This window comes from Schistocerca americana, chromosome 2, assembly GCF_021461395.2.
Source record: "Schistocerca americana isolate TAMUIC-IGC-003095 chromosome 2, iqSchAmer2.1, whole genome shotgun sequence".
Classification (NCBI taxonomy): Eukaryota; Metazoa; Arthropoda; class Insecta; order Orthoptera; family Acrididae; genus Schistocerca; species Schistocerca americana.
Genome location: NC_060120.1, coordinates 254,650,359 through 254,672,537, shown reverse-complemented (window position 1 = coordinate 254,672,537; position 22,179 = coordinate 254,650,359). Strand labels below are relative to the sequence as shown.

The window sequence follows — 22,179 nt, the reverse complement described above, 5'->3', positions numbered from 1 at the left end:
TCGCATGTCCTGTGCTTTGAATATCTGCTGTGATTGGCTGACGAGAACACATGACGAGCTGTGATTGGCTTACAACAGGGCATTGCAGTCTCTGTTTCAATGCTGTTTCATGTGTTTGATGGAATTCGAATTTATACTTTTGTAATATGAAAATAGGCATCATACATATTGCTGCACATCAAAGATCTTTTCAGAACGCGTTTTTTTCCCCCTTGTAGAGTTCCATTTTCTAAAGTGCCACAGAGTTCTTGCTGGTGTATAAAACCTTTAACATTCAAAGGATTAGCAACCTTGACATTCAGTAACTGCAGTAATTCATTTAGAAAACTGCTGTTTCTACAAGTAAATTTATGGGTACTTCTTTATTACCTTTATGTACCATCTCGATTTGTTTATACATATTAACAAACTCCTCCGTATGTGGAGTTTGTCACCATCTGTTTTAAGAGATATGCAGAATCAACCATTTTGTGTACAGGAGGTAAATGACACTATTCCCTCCAATTGAAGGGAGTTTCTCTAAAGTTTTCAATATACTGTAACCTGTATTCATTCAAGTATTTTTATTTCTGTTTTTGAAACTTTTCATCAAGGTCACATATGTATAATTCAGTTATTAGTAGGGACAATAAAATTTCACAAAAATGATAACATGAAATAAATACCAAAATAACAGCTTTTAGGGAAATAAAATGAAATTGTCGATTTTTACAAAATATCAGAAGACTTTTAATTTTCCTGATAAAAATGTTATAAATCTGAAAACTACAGTTTCTTAATATTCATAACTTGTGGTTATTGAATGTTAAAATAACATTTTGACTTCAGATTTCTCAAGGCTGAGGTTAGTGTATAATATCAAAATGCTAGTTCAGATGTTTCATTGCTCGTGTAAATTGGCAAAACCATTTAATTTGGAAAAAGAAGAAATGTATTTGTAAAAGAAACAACACAGTTTTGTCAAAAACAACACCAAATTTGGCAAGAAAACAGCATATAATTTGGCTAAAACACCGAATTTAGCAAAAACGCTGAATTTGACAGAAAAGAATGTGCCAAAAAATAACACCGAATTTCACAAACAATACTGAATTTGGCAACAACCATGCAATTTAAAGAAAACCAAATTTAGAAAAAAAACTCGAAATTTGACAAATAATAGCACTGAATTTGGCAAAAAAAAGGCATTGAATTTGGAAAAATAACATCAAATTTGATAAAAAAAAAAAATACTGAAATTGATTTAAAAACACAAAATTTGACATTAAATAAAACAAAATTTGGCAAAAAAAATCGAATGCAGCAAAAAAAAGATACTGAATGTGGCAAAAAAGTACCTTGAATGTGATAACAAACACCAAACTTGACAAATGTACAGTGTATTTGGCAGAAGTGACAACTAAGTTTGCAAAAATTACAACAAATGTGCAAAAAAATGCATCTGGCAAAAAGTAACATCGAATTTCGCCAAAAATAATACTGAATTTGGCAATAAAACAAAGAGATTTTTTCCTGTCTCTAGTTATCAGATCAGAGAGTAAATAGAAAACTTGGACAGCCTTTATATTCAAGTACAGACTTTATGTTAGTAGTTTATGCAGACTTTCAATGTCCAAGTTTTTGACAACTGTTGCTTGTTATACTTTTTACCGAGAAAAATAGTATATTGACTTGTATATTTTTGGATACGCTGTATGTTTCAAGCATTACATTTTTAGCTATTTACTGAGCACTTTTAAACTGATCTCACTTAAAATAAACACACATTCACTGGCAGATTTTGCCCTTGGGTGTTGCGCCTTGTAACCCAAAGTAACTTGGTTTGCTCTAGGATTAAAAACACACTATTAATGTCACAGGGATCCAAAACAAAACTGCTACTTTCAGTACCTGCAAATAATTTCCTAATCATTGTAAGGATACATAAGGAATGGGTCCAATCACGTGTAAATTTGCGCAAATGAGCAATACAAAAATTTCAGCGTGTCAGTATCCAATACTTTATCTGACAATTGTTTGTTTATTTATTCTACTATCATGTCAACTTTTGAATGAATGAGTATTTTTTTATTTACTGCCATTTTTAAGTTTTGCATTGTATGCATTGGACATGAATGTCATTAATTAAAACTATCTCAGCAATAACTCCACAATGTATTATATACCGTCCAACGTGATGATTTCGGACACTGGGGCAAATTCGGACAGTATGGCTTATTTGCTCTTTGCTACTGCATAGAAACAAAGAGTTACTTATTTTAATGTCCGTGCACCAGTTATTTTAAGCGCAAGATTGCATTTATCGCTTGCCACAACTTTTATTTTGTGTCAGTTGTTTCCCTAGGTGAATAATTGATGAAAAGTCTCAGTGTTAAAAATCCATGCATTATCGTAAAGTGGAAACTTTCTATTGTTGCGCCGAGTGGGAAGTTATTGTAACCATAATTGTCGACGCGCTCAGTAGCTAACAGCATTGAGACAATTTCTGTACAAATTTGTTAAGTTTCTCATGCAAGGTTATAAAATAACGACGGTTTTTGTAAAACTGTGTACTGTGTGGGGTGATTTCGGACAGTGCCAGGAACGTATAAGAGCAGGAGAGGTGCTACAGTATTGTGTAATTATGACCCCGAACTTTTAAATAAAGCTGTTTGTGATATTCAGAGTGGTAAATTATTGTACCGAAAAGGATGTTATTTGTACGGTATACCTAAATCAACCCTACAAAATAAAGTGCAGGAAGCACATCCGAAAAAAATGGGAGGACAGCCAGTGCTAAATAAAGAAGAAGAAGAAATGTTGAAGCAAGGTATCTTGAGGGCTGCACATTGGGGATTTCCCTTCACTAAAGTGGATATTATATATTTAGTTAAAGGCTACCTCGATAAATTGAGCCAAAAAGAGAATAAATTTTGTAATATCTTGCCAGGAGAAGAATGGGTGCATTTATTCCTCAAAGGACAGTCAGAAGATCTTTCCATTTGCTTAAGCTAAAATATTAAATAAGCTCGTGCAGAAGTGAACAAAGAGACTGTTTATTTAAATTCTTGCAAAATAAAAACTTATCTGTAATATATAAAATTAATTACATCATTCCATATCACTTATTCACAACAAAGGACTCCCTTAAAATGTGTAAAATGTCACCAAAATCAAATAAAAAGCATGTAGAATTTTAAAAAAAGGCAGTAACTGTCCGAATTCACCCTCTATATACTGTAACTTCGGACAGAGATTTAAAAAACATGTGTCCAAAATCACCCCAATCTATGGAGTGACTTCGGACACTTTATTTAACTGCCTCAGATAAATATACCTACACATACACTTTCTGATTCTGGGATATTTTATTCGTTACACATATACCCTACCACTTCCATAACAATCAGTTTAATCTAACAATATATACGAAAGTTACAATCAAAATAATGACAAAACCATCCAAAATCAACCCGTTTGACGGTACACTTGACCAAGGTACACTGACTGGATCCACTGATATGAGCAGCAATTTCCCCTGGATGGAGGGGTTGTATCATGGAGAGGCCAAACTAACATGATTCCTAAAGAGTGGTAGCATCATTTTCACTAGTTACCAGGGGCACTAGTCTGTGTAATGTGCACCAGTCTGTGTAATGTGTGATGTAGACCCTGACACGGCATTATTGATTTTGCACAGCAGATTAAGAACTGAAGAAATTACAGAAAGATAGGAAGTTCAGAATGTGGGACCCAAATAAATTGAAGGAACCACAGGGGGTTGAAAGTTTGAAAAGGAGCATTAGCCCACAGCTGACTGAACTGGGAATTAATAAAAAATTGAATAGGTACCTTTGAGAGATGGATTAGCCAGCAGAAAATCAAAGAGGCAAAAAGACAATCCCAATAGAAATATTTGAATAACCCAAGAGCTTATGAATTTAACTGATGAAAAGAGAAAATGTAAAAATGCAACAAATGAATGATACATTAAAAAAATTATACAGTGTCTAGAAATAAAGTGTGACAGGACTTGCTAGAGAAGAAATGCAAAGCTGTAGAAGACTGGAGGACTTCGGAAAAGGTGGACACCACCTATAGGACAGTTACAGAGAGCTTTGGAGAAAGAAGCATTTGGACAAATATCAAGAGCAAGCACTTTTGGGAGATAGTTGGTGGCTGTCTACAAGCATCTTCCACTTTAACTTAAGCATTTTCATTAACTTCTCCCATGGTTAAAACAAACCAGTCACATGAAGGTCTGAAGATAACAGATGTAGATAAATGTTTGAACTGTGGATCGTCTTAGGAAAAGCTGGAGTAAAAGAAGAGCTTAAAAAAAGAGTTTACATTACTGGCTGCTCCTTCTTACATGTTTTCAACAAGTGCCATCATAGGACATGGAAGTAATATTGAGATAGCTCTCAAATTTCTTCAGAATTAATGATAATGATTCAAGGGATAGTACTGATTGTAGATTACTCCAAACCTGACATTGAGTGGTAGAGATTTGCTTCACCAGCTCACATTTAAAATATTAATCGCATACAGGGATTTTTGTTCTGTTATTGCATTACTTTTCAGCATATTTACTAGAAGCTAATGCACAAAGCTGACTTCTGTTAGAATGTTCACAAGGGTGGATTAGCCAGTACTGTCTGTTAAATCCTCTATTACATGTACCACAACCTGTTCACTTTGGATACATCCAGCTTGGAAACTACAAACAAATTTTGTGATTAATTGTTATTTATTCTTAGAACTTTTAGCTTTTACTATGTGAGCTGTACTGAGAGTCTTGCACGTTACTTTGGAATTAGCATGCTTTGTAAACTAATTATTGAAATGTTGATTTGCATTATTACAGTTGTAAGTAAAAATGTAGTGTAGTGCAGTGTAGTGTAGTTATAGTTTAATATCCGTCACGTAGAAGTGTAATGCTTTCATTTTGTAATTATTTCTTTCATTAGTTTCCTAGTATTGGGACCTGCCACTTGTTTCTGGAGCTGTCTTCAAATCTAAACCTTTTGATTGGGAATGAAACAGAAACCTTGAATTTGGCTCATACTTCTAAAATTCTTAATGTCTTTCCACGCCCCATTTATCAAAGATGTCAGCCTTTTCAGTACAGATAGTTAGCTGTCATACTGAAGTAGTCCACTGCTTCTGGCACCCCCCCCACCCCCCTTCCCTGACGCACACACACATCTGCTTGGCCCAGGCATACACTTTGCAGGCATGACTTGTGTTGCACATCTCTCTTTGAAATGTTTCATCATTCCAAGGAAATTTTTGCTCATAAATTTTTAAATCCTGTAAAGGTCTCTTCTCGCACCACCATCACCCAAACAGTACGCAGTTATTTTGTTAATCATGTGGTTAAGTGGTTCATTGCTGTTTCTCATGTATATCACATTTTTTATATGTGAACATTGTTATTCCTATTTTTATATTTGCCTCTGTTACAAAGTAAGTGGATAATGTTTTCATCATCGTGGAACATTCATTAAAAGTAACTGAGTTTCTCTCCTTTTTTTGTGCCCACATGGTGTGATATACTTTTGCCTTATTCTCAGTTCTGATAATTCACAAAACTGCAGTATTTCTTCTCACTGTCAACTTTGGTGTTAAGTAGTTCAACTGATACAACACACACTCTCCTTTATTGAAATAAAATAACCTTCCTGATAAACAGTACAGAGAAATTTGAATTACTGTTGAATCAGTTGTGTATTTTCATTGCTTCTTTATAAAGCAACTTAATTAGCTATGATTTTATCCACAGCCTCTTCCCGTGCAGACACCTATTGCACCATCGCAAGGTACTGTTGCTACCATATCTCTACCATCTTCACATGGAGAGCTTGCCGTTTCAATAAGTGTTGAAAATAAAGTGAAACAGGACAAGGGAACCTGTACAACTGAGAGGTGTGGAGAAAATCAGGTTCATTGCCAGGTTAGTCTTTGTAGAAAGTGCAAGAATTTTGCTCACTTATATAATGTCGCTAATTGTTGATAAATGTGTTACAATACTGCAGCATGTACAAGTAGCAGCATTACTGAATGAACTTGGTGACTGTTTAGCACTCAGACCTGTAGTATAGTTTCTGTAGAATGGTAGATAATGGGGGTACGTACAGTCATTACTGTTGGAATTCGAGGAACAAATGTTTGTATTGTCACAAATTTATCAAAATGGTGCACTTTGTCATCGACAGATACAGGCATTTAATTGAGCAGGTGGTGCAGTAGAGGAGCAGAGGGTTTATATTATAAAGATGTCACGAAAGTGGCGATAACCACATTTGTGGAATGCAGCATATATTTCATATAGAGTGATTTGCAGAGGTTGGTTTTTACTGTGACTAGTTTCTTCTAAAGATGAAAAACAATGTTTGTTTGATTAAAAAAGGGGGGAGTGGTGTATGAATCTCATCGACTTGTATAAAAGGCAGCTAGTTTCATTCTCCCATCTGGCAAGTCTCCCCTGACCCGGGATTTTGGCCGACTTTTCCGAACTGCAATCCTTTTCTTAAATCTCTCCAGTCCTTTTTCTTCACCCTTCTTCCTTGGCCTTCAACCTTTCTGCAGGAAAGAGGAGCCTTTGGCTCCAACAGCTTGCATACATAAAACCCTTTTTTTTTATATGTGTGTTCTCTTGCCACTTTGTGGTGAGTAGATTTTTTTTATCTGTCCAGTTACATTAACTAGTTTCATGTGCCATATGTGAATCTGGCTATTAAATGTGTTGGATAGGGAGGGGGGAAAAAAGCCACAAATTACTTTCAGACGTGTGCAGCGCGTGCGCGCGCGCGCACGCACACACACACACACACACACACACACACACACACACACACATTTTGCCAGCTGGAAATGCAATAAAAAGACAAGATATTTAAAAATAATTTTTGTTAATTGCTCAAGGTGGAGAAATAATTTTATACTCTGGCTATTCATAAATTCCTATTACACTCATTGAGAACTTGTGCATAATTAGAATTTTAAATATGTGTTGTGTCCAGGAATACATTTTTTATCACTTCATCTCCAGGAATACATTTCCTTATCACAGGTAAAATGGAATTACAGTCCTTATTTAATATCCTAACATGCTGATATATGAGGTGGAGTGCATGTAGCATGTGATGATGTAATTGTGATATTATTTATTGGCTATTTGATCTGCTTCCTTCATTTGGTAACTGAATAATTGTTTTCTGATAATTGATAATTTTATGAAACGGATAAATTGCTGCTCACTGTAAAGATGGTAAGTTAAGTAGCAGACAGGTAGGACAAAAGACTGTTTCACATTTTAGCTTCTGACCACAGTGAGCATGAGGGGACGTGAATTGGGAGGTATCATAGGTTGATTATTTCGGGAGCAGAGAATTTGTTGTAAGAATAATTCTCATCTGCTGAAATCGAGCATGTTATGTTCAGCTGCATGTTGTGTCACAGGGTGGTCCGCATTGCTCTTGCCCACAGCTCGGCGGTGGCCATTTATCCTGGTGGATGAGTGGTTGGTAGTCATACCAACAAGCTGTACAGTGATTGCAGCAAAGCAGATATATGAAATGGCTGCTTTCACAGGAAGCCCAGTCTCTGATAGGATACTATAAGGCTGCTGCAGGACTGGAATAGGAAGTACTGGGTGGGTGGATTGGGGAGGTGTTGTATCTGGGTCTTCCACAGGGATTTGATCACTGTGGCAAGGGGCTGATACTCGGAGTGGCATAGTGATGGACTAGGATATTGTGGAGGTTGGGTGGGTGACAGAACACCACTTTAGGAAGGGTGGGTAGGATCTAGGATAGGATTTCCCTTATTTCAAGGCATGATGATAGATAATCAAAACCCTGGTGAAGGATGTGTTTAAGTTGTTCCAGTCTGGGGTGATACTGGGTGATGAGGTGGGTGCTTCTTTGTAGCTGGTTCTTAGAGATGGTGGAAAGATTGGGTATATGTAGGGATATGGCTTGGGAAATCTGTTTGTGGACTAGGTCCAAGGGGTAGTGCCTGTCTGTAAAGGCTTTTGAGAGACATTCAACACACTGGGCAAGGGAGTTCTTGCCCCTGGGTTGCCAGGCTGTATGGGTGGGGTTTTTTTTGTTATGAGAGGGATAGCAGCTGTCAAAATACAAGTACTGTTGGTAGTTGATAGGTTTAATATGGACAGAGGAGGAGGTCAATGTCCAGGAAGGTGGCATACTGGATTGAGGAGGACCAGGTAAAGCAGATGAGAGAGAAGGTGTTGAGGTTTTGAGGAGTTAGGATGGGGTTTCTTGGCCCTGGGACCAGATTATGAAGATATCATCAACGAACCTTTAGGCTAGGAAGGTTTCCTATAGATGGCCCATAAACAGGTTGGCATGGGAGATAGGAGGGTGCCATGTGGGTGCCCATGGCTTTGCCATGGATTTGTTTGAATACCTTCTCTTTAAAGGTGAAGTAGTTGCATGTTAGGATGAAGTTAATAAGGAGAATGAGGTAATGGGTTTGGAATCTGAAGGACATTGGGAGCAGTAGTGTTCAATAGTAGTAAGACCATGGGCATGAGTGAGTGGTGATGGTGTATAGGGAAATAGGGGAAGTGACACTGACAGTGGTGAGTGGGGATCCAGGAGGTAAAGGGGTGGGGATGGTGGAGAGTCGGTGAATGAAGTGGTTGGTATCTTTGACATAGGAGGCTAGATTTCGGGTAATGGATTAGAGGTGTTGATCAATGATGGCAGAAATTCTTTCAGTGGGAGCACAATAACTGGCTATAATGGGGTGTCCAGGGTTGTTGGGTTTGTGGATTTTGGGGAGCATGTAGGATGTGGATGAGCAGGGCGTAATAGGAGTTACGAGGGAAATTGATTCAAGGGAGAGGTTCTTGAAAGGGCCTAAGGCCAATCAGGGATTGGAGGTTATGTTTGACTTCTGAGATGGGATCACTCTGGCATAGATGGATTAGTCGATAACTGGCGGAAGCATTCCACCAGGTGGTCACTGCATTTCATGATGACAGTAGTGGAACCTTTGTCTGTGGATGGTATGATTAGCTCAGTGTCTGTTTTAAGGCAGTCTATGGCCGCCCTTTTTTTTCCCCTGAAAGGTTGGTGTTTCTAGGAAGGGACCTGGGGAAGGGTAGTGAGGCCAAGCTGGAGGTAAGGAATTCCTTGAAGGTGACCATGGAGTGGTTGGCGGAGAGCACATTTGGATTGTGGTTTGAAATGGGAAGGCAGTGTTTAGTGTTGAGATTAGGTTGGCTCTGGGAGCAGGGGTTGATGACAAAGAAGTGTTTCCATTACAGGGATTGGGAGAAGAAGAGTAGGTTTTTGACATCATAAATGCCACTCCTAATCTGAACCCATTGCCACAGGGGTCGTATCCCTGTGGAAGACCCAGGTGCCACACACACCCGAACCACCCACTCACAACTTCCTGTTCCAGTCCTGTCATAGACTTATATTACTCTGACGGTGGCTGGATCACATGTGAAGGCAGCCACGTCATATACCAGGTCTGCTGGAATCATTGCACAGCTTTTTATGAGAGGTATTCAATAAGTAATGCAACACTTTTTTTCCAAAAGCAGCTTGGTTTTGTTTAAGATTCCAATATGCCTTATTATTCCCCACTCTTTCATCTACAAAACACGATTTTGCAACATAATCTCTGTTCACTGCAAGGACCTTATGCCACCTTACTGGGAGAGTGTTTATGCCCGCATGGTAGCACTCTAGTGATCAACATCAGACCAGCGTCGTGCTACATCAGGAACCTCCCCATCATCCACATACTGCTTCCCGCAGAGTACATCCCTCATTGGACCAAACAGGTGGAAGATGCACGACCCGGGTTATAGAGGGATGATGAAGAACAGCGCAGTGTAGTTTTGTGAGCCTCTCTCAGGTGCAGAGACTCAGTGAAGGCTTGGGTTGTCGTAGAGAAGGAGAAGTTTGTCAGCATTTTTTTGGCAATTAACATGCTGAAGTAGTTTCTTTCTTCAATTTCCTGAGGGTAGCACAGTACACTTCAGAGTCAATCTTGCAGCATGAGGGAGGACATCAAACAGAATAACCCCTTCAAAGTCTGAGAAGACAGTCACCAGAACTTTACTGGCTGAGGATGCGTTTTTGAACTTTTTCTTTGGAGGAGAAGTTGTGTGGTGGATTGCTGTTTTGTTTCCAGTTCAAAGTGGTGAACCCATGTTTCGTCACCTATGATGATGATCGACAAAAAATTGTCACGATCAATGCACAAGTAATTCTACACACATGAACCTTCATTGCTCTTTATGGTCTTCTGTTAGACGGTGAGGAACCCATCAGGCAAACACCTTGGTACCCCAACTGGCGGAGGAGTGTGTCAGCACTATCAACAGAGACATCCAGATATTCAGCGAGGTATTTGATTATGATCCGTCGATCACTTTGAATGAGAACATCCCCACTTTCCAATACTTCAGGAGGCAGAGCTGTGTGTGGCTGGCCGGCGTGCAAGAGATGGGATGGGTTTGCGCAACCTTGTTGCGATGATGACAGACACCTCATCCAACAACTTGCTGGAGTTTTGTTCATTGCCAGGTCTCTGTAGAAATTCTACAAGTGCATACGAAAATCTGCAGTGCTCTGGTTTTCTGCCAAAAGAAACTCTTTAACAGCTCTCTGCTTGGAATGCACCTCTGTTACAGACACCATTTTGAAGGCTTCATACAGTGCCATCACATATTGAAACTTCATGGAACTATAGGGGCTGAAGTGGGAATGTTCCACGACATCCCACAACAAATTCTGCATTTTCCGCCTAAAATTGACGTAGAGAAAGATGTGTTGCATTAATTAGTGAACACTCCTCGTATATTGATAGGACTACTAACCAGCTGGCCACCAGGATGAATGCCACTACCAACTGCGTAGATGGAAGTTATTCTTACAACTCATTTATCCACTCCCAGAATTGTCCCGGCCTCAGCCTACAGTAACCTACTGCTCCCACACCTTCCACCTAAAAGTTTCCGCCCTCTCTGCCCTATCAGGTCCTCCCATTTCACATTCTCTAACCCTCATCACGCACCATGCTGTGCTGTGGCACCCATTGATATTTTCTCCTTCTCTGCCTCTCTCCTTTTCCGCTCACCCTGGTCCATCCTCCACAGCCTTCCACCATCTAGTCCCTGCAAGCTCCTCCAGGTAGCACTGACTTCTGTCCCCACAATCATACCCTGTTATCCCTCCCCCTTCCCCTCCCCACTCCAGATTGCTGCGTTTGTTCAGTGCGACAGAGTTGCATTCTAGCCAGAGCATTCATGTGTGTGTAAGATTCTCTTGCTTGTGTTAAAATGTATGTGTTTTCTTTTCTTTTCTGAAGAAGTGTGTTTTCTTTTCTTTTCTGAAGAAGTGTTTGGCCAAAAGCTCAATGTGTAAAAGTCTTTTCATTGTGTCTGTCTGCAACATAATGTGGAATGAATCTTTATGATGAGTAGAAATACACTCCTGGAAATTGAAAGAAGAACACCGTGAATTCATTGTCCCAGGAAGGGGAAACTTTATTGACACATTCCTGGGGTCAGATACATCACATGATCACACTGACAGAACCACAGGCACATAGACACAGGCAACAGAGCATGCACAATGTCGGCACTAGTACAGTGTATATCCACCTTTCGCAGCAATGCAGGCTGCTATTCTCCCATGGAGACGATCGTAGAGATGCTGGATGTAGTCCTGTGGAACGGCTTGCCATGCCATTTCCACCTGGCGCCTCAGTTGGACCAGCGTTCGTGCTGGACGTGCAGACCGCGTGAGACGACGCTTCATCCAGTCCCAAACATGCTCGATGGGGGACAGATCCGGAGATCTTGCTGGCCACGGTAGTTGACTTACACCTTCTAGAGCACGTTGGGTGGCACGTGATACATGCGGACGTGCATTGTCCTGTTGGAACAGCAAGTTCCCTTGCCGGTCTAGGAATGGTAGAACGATGGGTTCGATGACGGTTTGGATGTACCGTGCACTATTCAGTGTCCCCTCGACGATCACCAGTGGTGTACGGCCAGTGTAGGAGATCGCTCCCCACACCATGATGCCGGGTGTTGGCCCTGTGTGCCTCGGTCGTATGCAGTCCTGATTGTGGCGCTCACGTGCACGGCGCCAAACACGCATACGACCATCATTGGCACCAAGGCAGAAGCGACTCTCATCGCTGAAGACGACACGTCTCCATTCGTCCCTCCATTCACGCTTGTCGCGACACCACTGGAGGCGGGCTGCACGATGTTGGGGCGTGAGCGGAAGACGGCCTAACGGTGTGCGGGACCGTAGCCCAGCTTCATGGAGACGGTTGCGAATGGTCCTCGCCGATACCCCAGGAGCAACAGTGTCCCTAATTTGCTGGGAAGTGGCGGTGCGGTCCCCTACGGCACTGCGTAGGATCCTACGGTCTTGGCGTGCATCCGTGCGTCGCTGCGGTCCGGTCCCAGGTCGACGGGCACGTGCACCTTCCGCCGACCACTGGCGACAACATCGATGTGCTGTGGAGACCTCACGCCCCACGTGTTGAGCAATTCGGCGGTACGTCCACCCGGCCTCCCGCATGCCCACTATACGCCCTCGCTCAAAGTCCGTCAACTGCACATACGGTTCACGTCCACGTTGTCGCGGCATGCTACCAGTGTTAAAGACTGCGATGGAGCTCCGTATGCCACGGCAAACTGGCTGACACTGACGGCGGCGGTGCACAAATGCTGCGCAGCTAGCGCCATTCGACGGCCAACACCGCGGTTCCTGGTGTGTCCGCTGTGCCGTGCGTGTGATCATTGCTTGTACAGCCCTCTCGCAGTGTCCGGAGCAAGTATGGTGGGTCTGACACACCGGTGTCAATGTGTTCTTTTTTCCATTTCCAGGAGTGTATATCCTCCTCATAACATTCGGGACAAAATTGAATACACTTATGAACCAAAATAGTGTGACCACTTGCTTAATAACATGTTGGTCCACATTTGGAACACAATACAACAGTGATTCTGTGTGGCTCGTATTATACGAGTCCTTGGTTTGTTTCTGGAGATATGTCACTCCAGATGTCTGTGCACAGGTAATGCAAGTGGTTGCTAGATGCAGAGTTGGTGCTCGATGTGGTCACAAATGTATTCTATCTGGTTCAGATCAGGTGAATTTTTGGCCAAGACATCATCAGTTCATTATCATGTTCCACAAACTGCCGTAGCAGGATTCTGACCTTGTGACACAGGAAGTTATCCTGCTGGAAGATGACATCACTGTTGGGGATATTAGCAAGTATGAAGGGAAAATTGGTTTGCAATAATGTTCACATAATCCACACCTGCCAACATGCCTTTAATTACTACCAGAGGCTCCACGGAAGTCCAGATGAATGTCTCCCATAGCATAATACTACATCCGTGTGGCAGTTCATGTTTTGAGCAGCCACTCACCTGGGTGGTGATATATGAGACACGATTATTGGCCTGTTGTAAACAGAAATGCAATTAATCTGAGCAGGCTTCCTTTCCATTGACCCACAATTCATTCTACATCTACATCTACGTCCATACTCCGCAGCCACCTGATGGTGTGTGGCGAAGGGTACCTTGAGTACCTCTATCGGTTCTCCCTTCTATTCCAGTCTCGTATTGTTCGTGGAAAGAAGGATTGTTGGTATGCCTCTGTGTGGGCTCTAATCTCTCTGATTTTATCCCCATGGTCTCTTCGCGAGATGTACGTAGGAGGGAGCAATATACTGCTTGACTCCTCGGTGAAGGTATGTTCTCGAAACTTCAACAAAATCCCGTACCGAGCTACTGAGCATCTCTCCTGCAGAGTCTTCCACTGGAGTTTATCTATCATCTCCGTAACGCTTTTGCGATTACTAAATGATCCTGTAACGAAGTGCGCTGCTCTCCGTTGGATCTTCTCTATCTCGTCTATCAACCCTATCTGGTACGGATCCCACACTGCTGAGCAGTATTCAAGCAGTGGGCGAACAAGCATACTGTAACCTACTTCCTTTGTTTTCGGATTGCATTTCCTTAGGATTCTTCCAATGAATCTCAGTCTGGCATCTGCTTTGCCGAAGATCAACTTTATTTACACTTGTCTACATTGAGATTCAATTGCCATTCCCTGCACCATGCGTCAATTTGCTGCAGATCCTCCTGCATTTCAGTACAATTTTCCATTGTTACAACCTCTAGATACACCACAGCATCATCCACAAAAAGCCTCAGTGAACTTCCGATGTCATCCACAAGGTCATTTATGTATATTGTGAATAGCAACGGTCCTACGACACTCCCCTGCGGCACACCTGAAATCACTCTTACTTCGGAAGACTTCTCTCCATTGAGAATGACATGCTACGTTCTGCTATCTAGGAACTCTTCAATCCAATCACACAATTGGTCTGATAGTCCATATGCTCTTACTTTGTTCATCAAACGACTGTGGGGAACTGTATCGAACGCCTTGCGAAAGTCAAGAAACACGGCATCTACCTGTGAACTCATGTTTATGGCCCTCTGAGTCTCGTGGACGAATAGCGCAAGTTGTGTTTCGCACAACCGTCTTTTTCTAAACCCATGCTGATTCCTACAGAGTAGATTTCTAGTCTCCAGAAAAGTCATTATACTCGAACATAATACGTGTTCCAAAATTCTACAACTGATCGACGTTAGAGATATAGGTCTATAATTCTGCACATCTGATCGACGTCCCTTCTTGAAAACGGGGATGACCTGTGCCCTTTTCGAATCCTTTGGAACGCTATGCTCTTCTAGAGACATACGGTACACTGCTGCAAGGAGGGAGGCAACTTCCTTCGAGTACTCTGTGTAAAATCAAACTGGTATCCCATCAGGTCCAGCGGCCTTTCCTCTTTTGAGCGTTTTTAATTGTTTCTCTATCCCTCTGTTGTCTATTACGATATCTGCCATTTTGTCATCTGTGCGACACTCTAGAGAAGGAACTACAGTGCAGTCTTTCTCTGTGAAACAGCTTTGGAAAAAGACGTTAGTTTTTCAGCCTCTAGTCTGTCATCCTCTGTTCCAGTACCATTTTGGTCACAGAGTGTCTGTACATTTTGTTTTGATCCACCTACTGCTTTGACACAAGACCAAAATTTCTTAGGATTTTCTGCCAAGTCGGTACATAGAACTTTACTTTCAAATTAATTGAATGCCTCTCACATAGCCCTCCTCACACTACATTTTGCTCCACGTAATTTTTGTTTGTCTGTAAGGCTATGGCTATGTTTATGTTTGCTGTGAAGTTCCCTTTGCTTCCGCAGCAGTTTTCTAACTCGGTTGTTGTACCACGGTGGCTCTTTTCCATCTCTTATGATCTTGCTTGGCACATACTCAACTAACACATATTGTACGATGATTTTGAACTTTGTCCACTGATCCTCAACACTATCTGTACTTGAGACAAAACTTCTGTGTTGAGCCGTCAAGTGCTCTGAAATCTGCTTTTTGTCACTTTTGCTAAACAGAAAAATCTTCCTACCTTTTGTAATATTTCTATTTACGGCTGAAATCGTCAATGCAGTAACCACTTTATAATCACTGATTCCCTGTTCTGTGTTAACTGTTTCAAATAGTTTGGGTCTGTTTGTCACCAGAAGGTCTAATATGGTATCGCCACGAGTCGGTTCTCTGTTTAACTGCTCAAGGTAGTTTTCAGATAAAGCACTTAAAAAAATTCCGCTGGATTTTTTGTCCCTGCCACCCATTCTCAATGATCATGTGCCCACTGCAACTGTAGTTGACGATGTCAATTGTCCCACATCCAACAATGTGCTCGGAAACACTTTCAATGTCCTGTGATATGGAATGGAGGTCCAGCACCTTTTCACTTATTTATAGGTTCATTGCCCTTTACCCACTTTCCATAGTTGTTCATGGCAGCTGCGCACAAACTGGCAACCAGTTTCACTGTTTCGGAGATGCTCATTCCCAGGTGCTGGCCCGTAACAACCTGTACTTTGACAAAATCGCTTATGGCAGTGGATTTCTCCACTTGTGGCCCACATTGTTGCTAGACTGATTCTTCCATTCATCACTGTTCAATATATGTACATTCCTTACCACGTCATATGCCCACAGCGCCACCAGGCAGCATTAACTTGTGTGGTGGGCAGTGGTCCCAGTAGTTTGGCTCATCAGTGTGCAAGTACAGCCACAACTGCCGCATCTCATGTTGCTTTTATGCAGCGTATTTCCAGTTTGCTTACCATTCAGCAGAATTATCTTTGCTGAGTCATTCTTAAAAGGGAAGTAATGTGTTTTCAGACATTCATGTATATTCAAAATATTACATGTTTGATTTCCAAGACAAGCCCTCAGTGTGTGTAATTGGAATGTAGAGACATCTTGTATTGTTATAAAATTATGTTTAATGTTTTCTTTCTTTTTTGATGTTTAACAATGTATAATATAAGCTTTCTTTTTACCTAAATAGTCTAGGACAAGTCAGTTGCCAGTTATTGATGTTTGTGTATGTCTACATCCTCTGTTTTGATATTTGCCTCAAATTTATTAGCCTTTCATTATGCATATGTGTAGTACATTTGATTTGTCTGCAAAAAATATTTAGATTTGTCAGCAGCAATATAAGATTTGTGTATAATAACATCACCGACAATATTCTTTCTGAAGTGGCATGCAAAGTACAGGGTTACTCATAAGCACCTTTGTGATTCTAGAAGCCAACTGCATGAAATGTACAAGCTGTACAGAAAATAGACACACATTTGTGAACTGAGAATTTCTCCAACTTTTTAAACTCTCATTACAGGTGCTTAGTATGTGCACAGTTTGTGACACAGCAAATGTCAATAAGGGCAGAAGAGCCCGTATGTACATTTCATTGAAGTCACTGCTGCCACTGCCCAGGAAAAAAATGGTAATAGTAACCTGCTCTGAAAATGTGTTCATTGGGCTGCCTATCTGCAGGTGTGAACTAATTTAATGTGACAATACAGAGTGAATGACTTGTTGATGTGTCATTACTCTTCCATCCCGCAGTAGTACCCCCCCTGCAACTATTCCCTTGCATGCATTACAGATCAGGTCTTTGTTAGATGCTTTATCCACTGATATGTGTCATTTTTCAGTATGCAATTTAGTATTTGTGTAGTTGTCTTTTAAAATTGTGGAGGTACTTATGACTAACCCTGTATCCTTCCACATGTAAAGCTTAAGCATTTACTTATACAAAACTGCCCAAATTCAGTATCTGTATCATTTTTGTGTATTACCATATGACCTGTTTCAGGCCAGCTACCCATCTTCATATCATTTGTTACAGTTTAAGTGTAATCTGTCAAATACGGAACTGAAAGTTCACTGTCATGGTTTATGACACTGAACTTTCCGTTCTGTGTTCGACAGATTACTCTCTACTGTAACAAATGATATGAAGATGGGCAGCTGATCTGAAACCTGTCGTATGGAAATAACAGAAAGCCATCCGGAGACTGAATTTGGATAAGTAATGATTGCAGAAACTTTCTGAAGACAAATATGTCTACTTTTGATTCACTTATATGATTCATGCACATTTTTGATGCTGTTTCCATTTTCTATCTGACAAATAAAGCAAGATTTTGGGGAATCATAAGGTTACCTATTGCTGGTGCTATCAGATTGAGGTAATCATATTTCTTATAATTGAACTACTGTGTTTCACTGCATGGCTTTCATGCTGCAGTGATACAGAAGCTCCCAATTTAATGTCTCTTTCCTGTTTTCTGTTTACGCAATACCATCTGCATAGAGTTTTCAAATTGTGCACTATTATTTTGACTAATGGAGAAAAAACCCAAAAGCTTAACGATTTTGAATGGTGGCTTCTATATGCATATTTTCGTTTACACTGACATTTGTAAAAACTTCTAAATCAAGAATGATACGTGTGACAAAAATAACCTCATACCACAGGATAAGTATGTGATAATGCACAAACAATTGTGTTTCCAAAAATGTTTGTAATAATTTGGTTTGGGCTGAAACCCTCATGGGTTGCAACCAAAGCTTTTTAAATGTCATGAGACAGAGTCATAAATGGCTATACATGTTCCTGGAGTGTCTCCTCACCTGTTTAGAGGAATATTATGAACAATTTGTCAACCAACCACAGTCCAGATGTATTAGATTGGTGATACATCAGGTGAATGTGCAGCACCTTGCAAATTCCTAGCTAGATGTCGTCAGATATTATAGTGGTAAAATGTGACATGGTTTTGTGGAGGTGGTGCAGTACCTCAGGCTTTAAAATCTTCCTGATGTGGTTGTGCCTTTCACATTCTTCTCATTATGCAATTTTTTACGTAACAAGTTGATTTCAGTGGTGCTCCAGACCATCACACTTGTTGATTTTCTGCTGTGTTATTAAACAATGATGATAAGCAGTTACAGTCACTGCAGCAATGTCGTAACACATATGTATGTGGCCATCACTGTATGACAAGTTGTCTTCTGCCACCAATCCTGCTGATCATTCTGTGCTGTCGTCGTATTGTGTATTCCACTACCCTGTCATTACTACATTGCTTCTGTCCACAGTTCAGTACATGCATCACTGTCACAGCAGTGTACGCCATATGAGTTGAAATGTCCCACTGTAACAAAACCATTTGTGTATTTTAAATTCTGTTTATAAGCAGAACATGCATCCTTTGTCATCACCGGGATATACTGTCACTTTCCGTCAGGTATCCATTCATTTGTGACACACTTATAAGTTGTTATTGTATGTCTTTGAGGCACTCTGCAATTACATTATTTGCACTTGGATTTTTAATGAGTGAACAAGGTGTAACACTGACATTTCCGGTCATACATGAAAAGTTGTCTTATACCATATTTATCTGATTATAAGATGAATATATCTAAAAACAAAGATGATGTGACTTACCAAATGAAAGTGCTGGCAGGTCGACAGACACACAAACAAACACAAACATACACATAAAATTCAAGCTTTCGCAACAAACTGTTGCCTCATCAGGAAAGAGGGAAGGAGAGGGAAAGACGAAAGGATGTGGGTTTTAAGGGAGAGGGTAAGGAGTCATTCCAATCCTGGAAGCGGAAAGACTTACCTTAGGGGGAAAAAAGGACGGGTATACACTCGCACACACACACATATCCATCCACACATATACAGACACAAGCAGACATATTTGAAGACAAAGAGTTTCTTTGTCTTTGTCTCGCACACACACACATATCCATCCACACATATACAGACACAAGCAGACATATTTGAAGACAAAGAGTTTCTTTGTCTTTGTCTTCAAATATGTCTGCTTGTGTCTGTATATGTGTGGATGGATATATGTGTGTGTGTGCGAGTGTATACCCGTCCTTTTTCCCCCCTAAGGCAAGTCTTTCCGCTTCCGGGATTGGAATGACTCCTTACCCTCTGCCTTAAAACCCACATCCTTTCGTCTTTCCCTCTCCTTCCCTCTTTCCTGATGAGGCAACAGTTTGTTGCGAAAGCTTGAATTTTGTGTGTATGTTTGTGTTTGTTTGTGTGTCTGTCGACCTGCCGGCACTTTCATTTGGTAAGTCACATCATCTTTGTTTTTGGATATATTTTTCCTACGTGGAATGTTTCCCTCTATTATAATCATATCATTAATTTGATTATAAGATGAGTTTGTTTTGAAGTATTCAGAAGAGTAAGACTTATCAAACATTACTTGTGTCTCAATAGGCTTGAGGCTTCCTGATACACCGAGGCGGTCCTGCACTCGATACAGTATCGACTTTGCTTGAACAATCATGTGACACTTGTTTTGCGGCGCTAGTGCATGGAATAGTCATAAAACTACTGAATTATCCATTACAGCAATCTAATGCCCTGCTTGAAAATTGACAGTTTTGTGCAACACAACAGGAAATAGCATTAAATTCTATCAGCTTACATACATCAGCTATGGTTTGCAATAAAATATACCCTTTACATAAAGTTAAGCTGCTTTTTAAGTAAAGGTAACGTCCAAATGCGAAAATATTTTTCTTCAAAATTCATTACTTGAGTCTCAGCCCAAGTCAATATTTTATTTGCTTGTGGAAAACTGTAATGGTTTACCAGGTAGGTTGCAAATGAGAAATTCAGTCACTCTTCTTATCTGAGAATACTGGGGGAAAACATTGTCAGCTTTAGAACAAGACAGTCACATGAAATGAGAGAGAAAATTAATCCAGAATTAAAGGTCTAACATACGAAACAAATCACATTAAACTGACTTCAGTTGTAACTCCAAGAATAAATTATGGCGTAAAGATTCACTGTGGAGGTAGTATCAACAGACACCAGTAGGTTGTCGGACAAGTGAAAGTTTGAGAATGGGACTGAATCATGATTACGGGCTTTTTTTATATATATTAGTTGCTGCTGTTACATGTGACTTGCACCCTGGAAGATATAGCAGTCCATGTTTCACATTTGCTCAAGCACAGCACTTAACGGTAGGTATGGAGGGATAACAGTGATACCAGCTAGGCTGAGAAGTAGATGAATGCGGGGAGGTGATTGGGGAGCGGGCAACCATGCTGCCAACCATGGGAATCTACACTGCGTACTTTGGCTTTTTAAGAGTATCCACGTTTAAACTGCATTCTGTCTGAGTCCATTTATACTTGGAGTCAAATTGACTTTAAAATTGAACAAATACTCAACACTAACATACATTTTTGTAGGAGCTGCTAAAAGTCCATACTGGAGCTAGCAGTGTACTTGCATGTTTCTTGCAATAATGTTGTCGATGCTCAATGTAGGGGGTGTGTCTGCTGCTGGTTCTACACAGCCAATGAGAGAGCAGCAATTAGATGATATGTTTGGAAGCAAGAGACATTGTAAAATACTCATTTCAGTGCAGAAGGGTTTTTTGGGGGGGGGGGGGGGGGCGGCAGCTGTGTTCTCAGGTCTCACCATAACTGCAACCTCAGAAATCACAACAAGCTACATATTCAGAAGAAACAGCCAAACATTTGTGACAACAAAGATATAAGTTTCACAGCTGTCTTGTTAGGATGGTAATGGTGATGATTAAAAATACTGATATTACAAACTATAGGCTAACTAAACAAAAAAGGCAGTGAAGATAAAAATTAATGTAAACAATGTCTTTTTGTTTATTTCTCGTTGTGTTATCAAAATGTAGGCAGTCAATAAATGGCATAAGTACAGAATATGTTGTAACGATAACTTTCTGGGTAGATACCTTAAGTCAATAAAAATTTAGTCAAAATATGTTAAAAAATAAATTTTTCTCAAATAGCCTTCTAGAAAAAGGGGTCATCTGATATTCAGGGTTGTTTTATAGTCAGGTAAAACAGTATGTGTTTAGTCATAACCTTTTATTGCTTGTTCATTGTTCAAAGCATACTCTGACTTTTGGCTGATTTGGGACATTGCTTTTGTGTGTTGTAATTGTTTTGATTTTTTGTATGTATGTAAGGTTAATAATTACTATCTCATTTGGCACACTTAAAGTAATGATCACAATAAAACCATGATCTGCGTATCTTCAACATTTAATAATTCTGTTAAGAGCAGGCTTAAACAGATGCGAACTTATGTTCAGCAGAAAATACAGTTCGCAGCGAAAAGTTAACTGATATCTTCTTGTAGCTGTGCTAGATACACTGCCCATGGAGGAGTGGTGTATGTGATTGCCTGCTTTCTTGGTGTGTTTCAGTGATAAAACCTTGTGTGATCATCCAAGTAGTGGCATTGTCTTGTTGCAACATTTCAGTGAGTTTCATACTGATCACTTTGCCTGAATATGACAGGTACGGAACTCGTGGAAATGCTGCGACAAGATGATGCCCCCACTCGACTGATCAGCCAGGAAGATTTCATAATTAGAAAATGCCGAGAAAGTGTGCAATCACATTACGATCTCTCCTTTGTTACTGTCATTGTCAGAACTTGAAAGATTGTTGTATAAGTCTATATAATCTGTTACCACACCAGCACTGTTTTTAATGTTGTTCTTTCAAGACGTGGTGCTTTGATCATCAACTAATTAGTTTCAACTTGAATTGCATTTTGTTAAACTGATGGTTAGAACAGTAATATGTATTCATCAGAGACATTTATGTGACCTTTATTGCATTGCTGTTAAAATTATTTTATTTTATTTATAAATATTTTAGCATTCAGCTACTAATATTAG

At 40.3% G+C, this 22,179-nt stretch overlaps 1 protein-coding gene across 1 annotated transcript in view; it reads left to right on the top strand.

Annotated features, from left to right (window-relative positions):
- The window catches only part of LOC124595700 (zinc finger protein with KRAB and SCAN domains 7-like), a 207,970-nt gene that overhangs the window by 62,160 nt on the left and 123,631 nt on the right, over window positions 1-22,179 (top strand). The window contains exon 7 of the mRNA XM_047134560.1: window positions 5,765-5,935. Within this exon, the coding sequence (XP_046990516.1) occupies window positions 5,765-5,935 (171 nt within the window). The remainder of the gene's footprint in view (window positions 1-5,764; window positions 5,936-22,179) is intronic.